This window comes from Ictidomys tridecemlineatus, chromosome 11, assembly GCF_052094955.1.
Source record: "Ictidomys tridecemlineatus isolate mIctTri1 chromosome 11, mIctTri1.hap1, whole genome shotgun sequence".
In the NCBI taxonomy this organism is placed as follows: Eukaryota; Metazoa; Chordata; class Mammalia; order Rodentia; family Sciuridae; genus Ictidomys; species Ictidomys tridecemlineatus.
The window spans coordinates 77,903,058-77,915,549 of record NC_135487.1 but is presented as its reverse complement, the minus strand read 5'-3'; the positions used below and the strand labels follow the sequence as shown (position 1 = coordinate 77,915,549).

Here is a 12,492-nt window from a genome sequence, read left to right as displayed (position 1 = left end):
CACTCTAAAGGGTACTCCAAGATTCTTCAGAAAAGCCTTAAGAATAGCGCTTCCTCGTAAGTTCTATTATAGTACTGAAGTCTACACTTTCCCTGAATAATGAAAGATATTTTAAATACTACTTAAGACATAAACATGGATGGTCTAATTAGCCCCTTTACTTCTGAGGGTACACTTATTAAGAAGATGGGTAATAATAAGAAGTACTATTATTATAATTTCGAAGTGAGATTTGCATGAACATTTAAATTGTAAAGCAGCCTGCTCTCTTACAAAAATACTGCTTTGTGTAAATTTGACAAGGGCCATTAAACTTTCCTAAACGATCTACAGGAAAACAAAACATATATTTAAATTTCCACCAATTTGGAAGATTCAGGAGAGAAAATAATTTAAAGTTCAAACAATTGCAGGATATCATTTTTATGATTTTAAAGGAATATTTATAGCTTGAAAGGGAAAGCCTGGCAAAATATATAAAAAGTAGGGAGGCAATTCTTTTTTTAGCTCAGGAAAATTATAGTTCTTAAAGAAGACCCTGAACATTAGCTCTTAGTTGATATGTATTCACTAGGCTGGGGTTCTAAAGACTTCCTTTTCCTTTTTATTTTGGAAAACAGAAACACATTTCTTTTAGAATTTGAAGAATGCCTTTTATGCCTAAAGTTCCATGGCAGGGGTCTGCAAACTACAGCTCGGTGGCCAGTCTATCATACTACCTGCTTTCCTCTGGCTGGAACTAACAAAGATTCTTACAATTTTAAAATGGTTGGAAAAAAATAGATGGAAAAATAGAAGCTCTCTTGACATGTGAAAGTCACATGAAATTCAAATTTCAGCATCCACCAAAAAAGTTTCTTTGGAACACAGCCATACTCATTCATTCAACCTTTGTTAATGGCTTCTCCCGCTGCACTGGCAGAGTTAAGTGGTTTCCACAGAGGCTATTTGGCCCCAAAGTCTACAATATTTACACAATCTGGTCTTTTTCTTTTTGTTACCTGGGGATTGAACTCAGGGGCACTCAACCACTGAGCCACATCCCCAGCCCAATTTTGTATTTTTATTAGAGATAGGGTCTCACTGAGTTGCTTAGCGCCTCACTGTTGCTGAGGCTGGCTTTGAACTTACAATTCTCCTGTCTCAGGACACTGAAGCCATTGGGATTACAGGCGTGCGCCACCACACTCGGCCCACAATCTGGTCTTTTATGGAACAATTTGCCAATCCCTGACCTAAATGATGGAGACTAACTTCCAAGCCCTCCGTGTTTTCCTGGGGTACAGGGTAGGGCACATACCTGGTTGACATGGCGCAGGTATCTGTCAAGACACAAGAAACAGCAGTAGCAGCATCTGAATGTGCCCCTTGACCATTTGCCGTGCTGCTGGGATCAGTCCAGACCACAGGAGAAATGGAAAACAAAAGATAGAAGGTAAGCAGGCAGCTTTGGAGAGGTATGCTTGCCTCCCCCATGGACTTCTGTACCCAGGGAAAAGCCAGAGCAGTCCTCACTGAAGATGGGAGAAGTTCTGTTTTGTGCATACTTCTGATTACTATTAATGGGAAGAACTCAGATTCTCTCCTGGGCTTATCAACCTCAACAGAAAGGGAAATGGTTAGTCCATATCCAATAGCAAGGGAAAAGGGAGCCTTTTGGTTCTAGTAAAAAAAAATTCTCTCCTCCCTCTCCATCTGCCCCTAAGTGTCTCAAATGGTACACTTTGCCTTTTGAACCCAAAGTTTATGTTCTTGAAAATTTCACATCCCAGAGACAGAAAAAGAAATAAATAGATAAATAAAAAGAAAAGAAATGCAAGCAAGCAAGCAAACAGCACATTTGCAGATACTAGTAGTGGGCCCACATAAAGAAAGAATCAAGCTTAACCTTAGGGAAAATGAATCCTATCCTGAGACTTTGGGGACTAAATTTCAATGTATAAATCAGTCTTTCGAACTACAACTTGAATTTGTGCATAACTCAAGGGTGAATAATTGAGTGAGCTGCCTGGGGGAGGGGTGACCAACCCACAGCCCAGAGTAAAACAATCCCTGCTCACAATCCTGAAATAGCCTACTATGAAGACCCCAGGAATAACTCAGCCTTATATGGACATTTTCTTGTCCCAGTGTTAATTCAATTGGATGAAACTTGATCTGGATACTTTTGGGCCTGGCAGCGGTTGTGAATGAGGCTCTTTAAGTAGAAAAGATCACCGGTAGCTGTGTGAAATGTTTGAACTGCAGACTGTACTGGGCTGTAAAATGACTGCTTTTTCACTTTTCTTCTTTTTTTAACCCGAGAAAGGACATCTTTCCCCAACAGCGACTTCATTAAAAGGGAGTTTGATCCTTGATCCTTATGGGATCTGAGGAGTGATAAAAACTTTCAGACCTTGGTGAGACAGACCATGGGTCTTCTACTGACTTCTCTTTTAGATTTATAGAAAGTGGCTTCCCCAGAGAGTTTAGGATGTCTTGTTTGATTTTCTATTAATGTATATATAAGTAAATATATGTTTTCACAAAAGATATAAATACATATTTCTTTGTAAATATATATAGAAATACAATATAGTTAAAATAAAAAGCTGTTCTGTCCCTCAAGAAATCCCTTTCCAAGTTTCCTAAGATTGAAGGAACAATTTCAAAATGCAGGAGCCAGGATAGATTTGTCCTGGATATGGAAATGGCTCTTTAAGTCACCAGGCAAGATTTTCATGGAAATACAAGAAAATATAATCAGTGGGCAGCTGCTTAGCATGCATCTCAAGATTAAGGAAGCCAGACAATTTTATGTGAAATTGAATCCATTGCTCCTAAGTGATAGACTAACCTTAAATCTTGATTATGGATTGAAAAGTATCAACAACTCAGATTTCTATTTAAAAGACCAAAACAAAAATAATTCTAAAGTATCATATGACCCCATGTGTAAAACTACCCCCAATATACTAAGGACACATAACTATACACAAAGGGTGGGGATCAGGCAGGTTTGTGAAACTCTGGCCAAATCAGGAACCCTGAGGTGGGGGTGGGGAGAGATTAGCATTGTGTGAGAACCAAAAAGTTGGGGGAAGTCCAATCTTCCCTTGTTTGGCAGGACAGAAATACCATGAGAACAGCTGTTTTCCTGGTGTTCTGGTTTCCACTGGCATTCATACCCAAATGTGCATGGAAATAAAAACCAGGGAGGAGACCCCAGCACAAAAGCCCTACAGTTTTTCTGTCCTTTGAGCTGAGATGTAGGTCAGCTTGCCCATTTCTCACTTTCAAGTGTGTGTGTGTGTGTGTGTGTGTGTGTGTGTGTGTGTGTGTGTGGTGTGTGTGTGTGTTCATACATATACTGTCACACACATACCAACACACTCACATACCCTTGCACACAGTTGCATACACATACTTTGTCTCTCACACACTATTCTAACTCCCTTGTCCCCCCTTATTTCTTCCTCTTGCATACCAGGAAGTTCCTAGGACACCCTCTTGGAAACAAAACAGGCGAGGAATATTTGAGCATTAAAACTGAAAGATCAGAAGGCTGAGGCAGAAGGATGGAGAGTTCAAACCCAGCCTCAGCCATTTAGGAAGCCCTAAGCAGCTCAGCAAGATCCTGTCTCTAAACAAAATATAAACAAAGGCTGGGGATGTGACTCAGTGGTTAAGTGCCCCTGGGTTCAATCCCTGGTACAAACAAACAAACAAAACTGAAAGAAATGTTATTCCTATCTTATAAAGTATTCTCTTACTTAAAAAAAAAAAAAAAGCATGATAAATAGCCACAAAACCTTGCTTAAATTTCACCTTCAGAATTCAGTCCATGTATTTCAGCATTTAAATAAGAAGGAAAGCCAGCTAACCAGAACTTCTCCCTGCCCACCCTCTCCACCCAACACACAAGACCACACGGCACAGCAGAGGCTGGGAACAAGGTCTGGGTGGGGGTTGGGGGGAGTCTGAAAGGCCACTGTCAGGGGTCCTGTCCTGGGACCCTCTGCAGCCGCCAGTCCTCAGCTCTTCTCTATTAGGTGCAGCCTTACCTTCGTTTTCAGGGTGTCATAAATGCACATGAGAATGATTCTTGGAATCCTCATCACCATGATTAAAAAAGACCCTTTTACCACTGTTCCCTGATGGTACCAGAAAAGAATGGAGAGAGACGAAAGGATTGGATGGTCAGGAGGGTCATTTTTATTTCTGGGAATAGGAAAAAAAAAAAGAGTATTTTTAAAACCATTGTTAAAAAGGAACCAAAAAACCCTTCTCTGTTCAAATCATCAATGGCACTAACAACTTTCAAAGCAATGATGCAATAAGCATTCAGCAAAATTTTTATACTCCTTGGTTGCTAAGGTGACATTCATTATATCCTGGACTAATGTGATTCCTTTCAGTGGCATTCAATGCAACAAACAAATACAGAACAGAAAGAAAAAAAAAACTATTTTGAAAATGGTGATGAGTTAAAATGAACGACTTTCCCTCTTTACGGCTTTACGGCTCCTACTCCTTCCACCAACCCTTCAAGTAGCCCGTTCATCTCATTTTCGGAAGTTTGATTCTATCACAATCTCCAAGGTTTCAATTACACAGGCGCATATGTAAAATACGGCCAGCATCAGCTTGATGATTAAAATCATGGCCAAATCACATGACCAGGACCAGGGCCAGTGAGGTTAACGGTGAGTTCAAGTTTAAAGGGAAGGGACACAGAGCTCCCGGGTGCTTGGCTTCTGCACAGCTCTGGGCTCCTGAAATCCAGCTGATTTCCTCCCTACTCTTTAAAGGTCACTTTAGTGTGAATCATTTACAGGACTTGTCCTGACACAGCTCCCAAGAATGTGTCCAAGTCAGTTTCACAGGCAGAGAAAAAGAGTAAAAAAAGAACAGAACGGGCACAGTTTTTCCTCCGCCCTGAACCTGACGGGGATAAAACAAAGGAGGGCTGAGGCGACCTTGGGGGAGACCTTTTGAATTCCCATGGACACCAGCTCTAGAAAACGAGGCCCTTTCTGAGAAGCAACGCCATGGATTGCAAGTGAAGCTGGCTTTCTTCAGAATAGATTATTCTACAACTTGCCCGGGTTGCTAATAAGTCACTATGAATCAAGGTTTTGACAACAGCCTGGGTTTTGAGAGAGGAAAGGACTGCAGCCAGAAATGTTTCAAGAGTTGGCAACCATTGCATTTCTCTGTTACTTAAATCATCCAGGAAGAAAAAGAGAACATGACAGTAATACTGGGTGCAGAAGAACTGTAACCCAGTTGTCCACAAAGGGGTGCCGTGTTTCAACCCAGCCTTGTTGGAGATGGAAAGACCAGGGAAGCTGTCACTGAGAGGAATTCATTCTGATCTGATAAACTACCAGAGTAGCACAGGCCAGGAAAATCTGACACATTTTTTCCCCTTTTCTCATTTTTTTAAAAAGGAAGAATGTTTACTTTTCTATTGAGATTTATGTGCCTTAGAACTTATTATGGTGCTGAAGAGATTAGGATGGGGTTGGGGAGAGAAGAAGGACACCTACTTTCCATCTGGGAGGGAACCAAATGATTCACAGGCCTCTGTGAATGGGGCCCTTAGGGTCTGCTCCTCTAGGTATTGATGTCTGGGATTGGATGTGAGCTTTTTGAGAAGATTTCACTGTAGTGATATGAGCCATTTCAAATAGAGGGGAGCCTGCACTGCCTCTATTTCCCTAGTCCATAACATACCCTGGTTATGACTCTAGGCTCTGCAGAGCTTGGCTGGAAGAAGATACAGAGGTTCCAGCAGCTGGGTTATCACATGATGAGAGAGGGAACTTAAAAAGAAGGTCCTTTTAACCCAAGCCAACTCACTGTGCCAGGAGTCACTCAATACCTTCCCTCAAAACTAGAAACAGCACTACCAAAAAAAAAAAAAAAAGGCTTAAGAGGAGTGTCTTTGAGGCCACCACCTTCTCTTCTTAGACTCTATTCTATATTAACAAGCTTAAAATAATACTTAGCTCTGGACTTCATTGTATTTCAAGGATTGACATTGCAGTGTTGAGCACACTGGGTAACTCGGTGATGAGTTCCTTAGGAGGCTGGGGAGGACCAGGGCTCCCATCAGGCTCACTCAGCTGTCTCTAGGGGTTGGGGGTACAGGTGGCGTGTGCTGGGAACCTTCTGACTGGGCTTCATCCCCTCAAGTTTATGAGAGAGGGCAGTAAGGAAGACTCAGGCAGTGTTAGAGGGTAAGGGGACTCCAGGATGTTTCCCATGAAGTCCAGCTTCCTTCTCCTTTTAAAGCCGTGTCTGCCTGAATGCTGAAGGTCTCCTGCCCCATACAGCAGAGCCAGGTCCTCAGAACACTACACTAGTCCACGTTGCTGGGAAAAGGGTTTAATGGTCCCACCCACACAAGTCCTATAGCACCTTCAGGTCATGATATATAAGTACCATTTTTCAACTTGTAGTCGCATCAGACAACACAGAGCCTAAAACCAATCAAGCAACTTCAGGGTCCTAGAAACAAGTTTTAGTTCTAGTTAGATCCAGCCCAGTGCACTAAACACTCTTTAAATGTAATGGAAAATTAACTTTGTCTAAGTCTCCTGGACAAAGTCTGGGCTGCAGGAGATGACTGGCCTCTCCCACTCAGCTTCTGAGTGAAGCTGAACGGTGTGACTTCCACAAAGACCCTGTCCCTTCCTGATGTCTCTTTCAGCAAAATCACTGCAAGATGGGACTGGGAGGCTATAGAGTTAATCTTTCCAGTCCTACAGAAAATAGAAACTGGCTTTATTATGAAGAACAGATTTTTTTTTTTTCCCTAGCTCTCCTGGGCAATTCTTGGTAGGGTTAGAAATTCACCCATATCTACCTCAATTCTTTATGCTCTGCTGTGAATGCATTTCTTCACCTTTTCACCAGCAGATCCAGAGCAGCTGGAAACCATCTCTTGTGTATTTGAAAATAATGATGAAGTCATGCCTCCAATGTCCCTTTTCCAAGTTGAACAATTCTAGCTTCTTCCAACTACATCTCTAAGCAGTACTTCTCCTTCTCTTTCTTTCTTTTTCTTTTTTTTTTCTTTCAGTATTTGGGGGTTGAATCCAGGGACTGGCATATACTAAGCAATTGCTATGCTGCTGAGTTACATCCCCAGACCTTTTTTATTTTGAGACAGGGTCTCTCTAAGTTGCCAACGCTGGCCTCAAACTCGCCATCTTCTTGTCTCACGGTTCCAGTAGCACAGATTACAGGTGTGCACCACTGTGCTGGCTTTAAGTAGCATCTTTATGGGTCTCTATTGACCCCTTTTCAAGCAAGTGATTGTACAAGGTAAATTTTAGGGCTTGCCCATGTCCTGGTACTTGGTGGTCTTTGTATGAACTCTTCAGACCTTTTAGGGCTTAAAAGAGTAACAAAGGTGATGCGCTCTTGTGGTATTTATCCTCACTGTGCAGGGCAGGCACGGCATTGTGAACTTTGAGATAAGCAAAAAGCTTGAGGTCTCAAAATTAGGCAGACAGCCCAAAAGAAAGCAGAAGTTCTTAATAAATGAAATAGTAATGTTACAAAGAAATTATCCCACATTTTATTTTAAATTAATTTATTTTTATGAAAATAATAGGCAAAGCATCTTAAAGAGCCAAATAATACTGGTGGGCTTAATGGGAAAAAGAGTAGTTTTCTTTACCCATCCTTAAATCTTTCCCTAAAGATAATAATCAAGCTATTTCTACCATAATACAACTCCACACTTTAAAATCCTGTGTTCTTACCGCTATTTCTTCATTTTTCTTTTTCTCTTTTTGGTGCCCGCACCCGACACACTCATGTTTCACCCTGAACTTCTTCCCAATAGAGTTATGTTGAAATTTTTAGTTAATGCTTCATGTTCACACTATTAGTACAAAAGTAGAATGTATGGTGAATAATATTCACAACTTACCCAAGAAGCATATTCCAATTCTATTTTGTTCCCTGTATAACTTTCAGTTTTTCCTGGAGTTAATAATGACATCACATTTTTTATTCCCTTTGTTTTCCATGGATTTCACTGAATGCTTCATCAAAATATCCAAGCACATTTAGTCTCCTCTAAGTGTCACTGTGTTTTTAAAGACATTGTCTTTTTGGAGAGTTCTCCTGGAACCACTGCTCCCATTGTCTTCCAGTTCCATCTTGAACTGGCTCCTCCTCCTCTTCTTCTTCTTCCTCTTCCTCTTCCTCTTCCTCTCTTCTTTTCCTTTTCCTTCCTCTCATTCTTCCTCCTCCTCTTCTCTCTCCCCCTCCTCCCCCTCCTCTTCTTTCTCCTCCCCTCCTCCTTTTCCCCCTCCTCCTCTTCCCCTTTCCTCCTCCTCCTCCTCCTCCTCCTCCTCCTCCTCCTCCTCCTCTCCTTCCTCCTCCTCCTCCTTCTTCTTCTTCAACAATGGCTACATGACTACCTTCTAGGGAATTCCCTTCCCTTCTTTTCTGAAACTCATGTTTTCCTCCTTGGCTTACTCATGAGTTTCGGTTGGGAATGGGCTTCCTAGAAAGGGTGTGGGGAGGAGACCTTTGGGGATTTTGTGTTCCTGAGCCTGACTTTATTCTCCTTTACTCTGAATTGATGGTGGGAATAGGTATAAAACTCTGAAATAGTCTTGGAAATAAATAAATAAAACTAGGAAATAAATAAAATAAAACCTGGAAATAGTCTTTTCTTTGCTCTTTTGCTTTTCTGGTTCAAAGTTGCTACTGAAGGTCAGATCCCATTTTGGTTCTTGATCTTTTGTCATGTTTTATTTATTTTTCCCCCGAGAGAAAATTCTGGGCTATTTTCTTATGTTTTTAGTCCCAGGAATTTTTTTTTTTAAGTTGTAGATGAACCCAACATCTTTATTTATTTATTTTTATGTGGTGCTGAGGATCAAACCCAGTACTTCACACGTGTGAGGCAGGCTCTCTACCACTGAGCTACTGCCCCAGCCCAGTTCTGGGAGATTTTCTTTGATTATTTATTTACTTCTGTATTTGTTGTTGTTCTCTGTTTCTAGAACTCCTATTAGTCAGATGGTAACTCTCCTAAATAACTCCAACTTTTTTTTCCCCTTTCTGCCATTTTCTAATTGTGTCTTATTCTGCCCTCTAAAAGAATTTTTCAACATTATATTCCGATCATTCAATGGAAAATTTTCACTTTTGCAATTTTTAATTATTAAGGGGTCCTCCTTGCTATCTCACTGTTCCTTTTTGGTGGAGGATGTGGGGAAGGGGCTTTGTTTATGGTTGCAATATATCTGTTCTTTCTGATAATATTACAGGGCTTTTTTTGTTGTTGTTTGTTTGTTTTCTTTTGCAGCCGACATTGTATAGGCTAAATTCTCTAAATCCCTTTTGTTTGTTTTGTTCATTTTTCTTTCTCTCTTATTTTAGTGGTTTTCATCAAATGTGTAATAGTCACTGGTTAACAATTCCAATTTCAGAATGGCTTGGATACCGTGTGAGGAGTGCAGCCTGGTGCCTGGCAAGGGTCAGTGGTTAGGAGTCAGGAAATCCATCTCACAGGGGGGCGGGAGGGGGGGGGACATGTGGTACTATCTCCGGCCTGTGCCTTGGGCTTGAAAGTTTTTCCCAGAAGATTCCCCTAGCCTCCCCTTAGGGGATCAGCCTCGCTGCCAACACACAGGGAACTGAGCTATGGAATGTGGGGTGTTGGTGATGGGGGAATTCTCCCTCTTCAGCATTTAGACTCTCACTTACCCTCCTCCGCCCCCGCTTCCTTACTGAGTTTGCCCCCAGCCTCGGCTGTGCCAGACACCCCAAGTCCAGACCCTCTCTAGTTGGTCTGTCCAGAAAGCAAAGGTCTCTTCTGCGCATCTGGAGGAGGGATTTAGGGTTCTAACTGCTCCTCAGGAGAACTTATAACTAACCTCCAGGGTTACATTTTGCACTTAAATTCCTGAGCCTCTCTGGATTTTTTGTGACTCACTTCAGCCTGTATCTTGTTTGCACCTTCTCAAAAGCCAACACATGCCGGAGGCCTTTTCAGCTTTGCCCCACATGGCCAGTCACCCCTTGCTGCCCTGGCCATTCTGTTAATGTCATGTTTCTTATCCACTTTCCTTGCGTCTCTGTTTCTCACTGTGGTTGTGTGTTTACTCCTTTTTCATTCTTTCATGATTTTATTTTTTGGGGGGAGGGTTGGCGAGGGGGGAATGACTCTGAGATAAATGTGTCTGCCTCACTGAGCTCCACATCAAAGCCCCCCGCGGAGAATGCTTTGGTTTTGCTATTCTAAGATAACACAGGGTCTCTTTGCCTGACAACTGTTACCACTGGCCAGTTTGACTAGGATGAGTTTTGCTCTCCTACTCAGGAGCAAGCAGCTCCTCCACCCCCAGCTGCTGGGGGGAGTCTTAATGCCAAGAGCAACAGCCCCTTAGTGGGTCCTCCAAAGTCCCTAATGATGGGGCTCCCAAACAGCACCATTATATTAAAAACCCACAGTGCTCTTTATTGTCAGGAGGTAACTGTCAATGGCATGAATCACCCCTGGTTGACTTTCTTACCTCAGGAAAAAGTCATGTTTATCTACTCATTTGGTCTGAGAGATTAGAGGAGGATCAGCCCTATCGGGAGTAAACTTCCTGTTCGGAGTCCAAGCCTGTCATTGTCCCAGGCCTGCTCTTCCGGCTGCAGTCTCATTGCTGGTAAAGTCACACACAAGAGAGGCGAAGGGTTCAGGTGTGTGTAGGGTGTGTGTGTGTGTGTGTGTGTGTGTGTGTGTGTGTGTCTTCCATTATTTTCGTGAGGTAATGTCTATAATTTTAACATAGAAGCAAGTAATTCATTCACTAGTACTTAACTACATGGACATGAGGTATAGCTTATAGTTACACATGATTCCTTTAGGATTTAAAATTATTTTCCAGGTAAACATTCTGCCAGTTTTACACTAAAACAACAACAATAACAACGAACCCAAAACAAACAAACAAAAAACCCAGAATTATTGAAGTATATGCAAAATAGACTAGCAACTTTTTTTTTTTTTTTTTTTTTGGCAGTCCTTGGGATTAAACCCAACACTTTTTAAAATTTTTATTTTGAAACAAGGTCTCACTAAGTTGACCAGACTGGCTTTCAACTTGAAATCTTCCCACCTCAGCCTTTTGACTGGCTAGAATTACAGGTGTGTACCACCATACTTGGTGAGACTAGTAGCTTTTTTTTTTTTTTTTTTTTGGTGCTGGGGATTGAACCCAGGGCCTTGGCATATAAAGCAAACACCTTACCAACTGAGCTATGGCCCCAGCCCCTATACCTTTTTTAAGTCCAAAGTTTTAAGTCTGAGCTGAGTTTTTAGCTTAGTCTTTCACTCTTGTCAACCCCTTTTAGAGTCAGGTCAAAACTCCCAAACATCTTTGAGACACACAACGTGGAGCACAAAGACATTCCAGTAAGAGACAAGGCTGGACCTACCTGTTGAAATAGCACGTAACCACTGCCCCTGCTATCGTCATTTGCTGGCATGCAAGGATGAATTCGCTAGTCCAGATGAGGCCGATTAAATGGTACCACCACATATATCGAATGCCTGAAAGAGGCTGATATTCCACTTGGCCATCTGTGATGACCTGGGCAGTTCCTAAAGTTTTAAACACAAACATATTTTACACCAGTGTTTTCCTAAGTGTAAAGATGATTCTTCATTCTTGTCTTTGGCAATCCGTGAAACACAGATGCCAGAGAAAAGTTTGAAACACCCAGTGTAATTTGAAATCTCCACAGCAAAACCCCAAAAGAACATATCTAAATAATATCAACAACAATAATTTCAGTGACTGACCAATAATATCAACAACAATAATTGACCAATAATATCAACAACAATAATTTCAGTGATCTGCAAGACACTTGACGTATACTCTAAAACTCACTGCACTTTGAGGGTATGAAAACTAAGATTTGAGAGAGTCAAGTGATGTCTGTGGTCTCACTGCTTATCATCAGTGGAAGGGCATCTTGGATTTCAAATCCCATGGTTTTCATACCATTCACTTTGCGATGCAAACCCAGTGTGTTATGCACAAGAAAGCACACAAAGCTATAGGATCATGTTATGGGTCCTAACATCACCCAAATTAAGACTTTATAAGAGAGACAAGGAGCTTTTTTTTTTTTTTTTTTTTTTTGGTCAGAGATTCAGTTCAGATTTCATCGAGAGCAAACTCATTTAGCACATTTAAAATATCTGCCTTCCAAGGTTCAAATTTCAGCTTTACCCTTTCCTGGTAGTCTGGGATACATTTTTTGACTTCTTAAAGTTTTAGTATCCTTGGCTAGAGAACCCATTTCCTGGTAGTACTTTAGGTATGGAGATAGATTACCTGGGTAGTGCTGGGTGTAGGGTCTGGTCCACAGAACTATCACTCCATAAGTGATAATAATAATGATGATGATAATAATTATTATTAAATTTCAGGAGCACAGTAGTCTATTAAACTGAAGCCAGCAAGGAAGCACTAATAA

General features: G+C 41.4%; 1 protein-coding gene across 5 annotated transcripts in view; it reads right to left on the bottom strand.

The window, feature by feature from the left end:
* Slc44a3 (solute carrier family 44 member 3) overlaps positions 1 to 12,492 on the bottom strand; it is a 75,455-nt gene that overhangs the window by 25,925 nt on the left and 37,038 nt on the right. For 4 of the 5 annotated variants that reach the window (XM_040289016.2, XM_040289017.2, XM_005327701.5 and 1 more), the window contains exons 10-12: positions 11,443 to 11,608; positions 4,044 to 4,200; positions 1,301 to 1,387 (exon numbers count right to left, since the gene is read on the bottom strand). In XM_040289016.2, coding sequence (XP_040144950.2) covers positions 1,301 to 1,387; positions 4,044 to 4,200; positions 11,443 to 11,608 — 410 coding nt within the window. The remainder of the gene's footprint in view (positions 1 to 1,300; positions 1,388 to 4,043; positions 4,201 to 11,442; positions 11,609 to 12,492) is intronic. The other variant, XM_005327700.5, reaches the window with a different exon arrangement.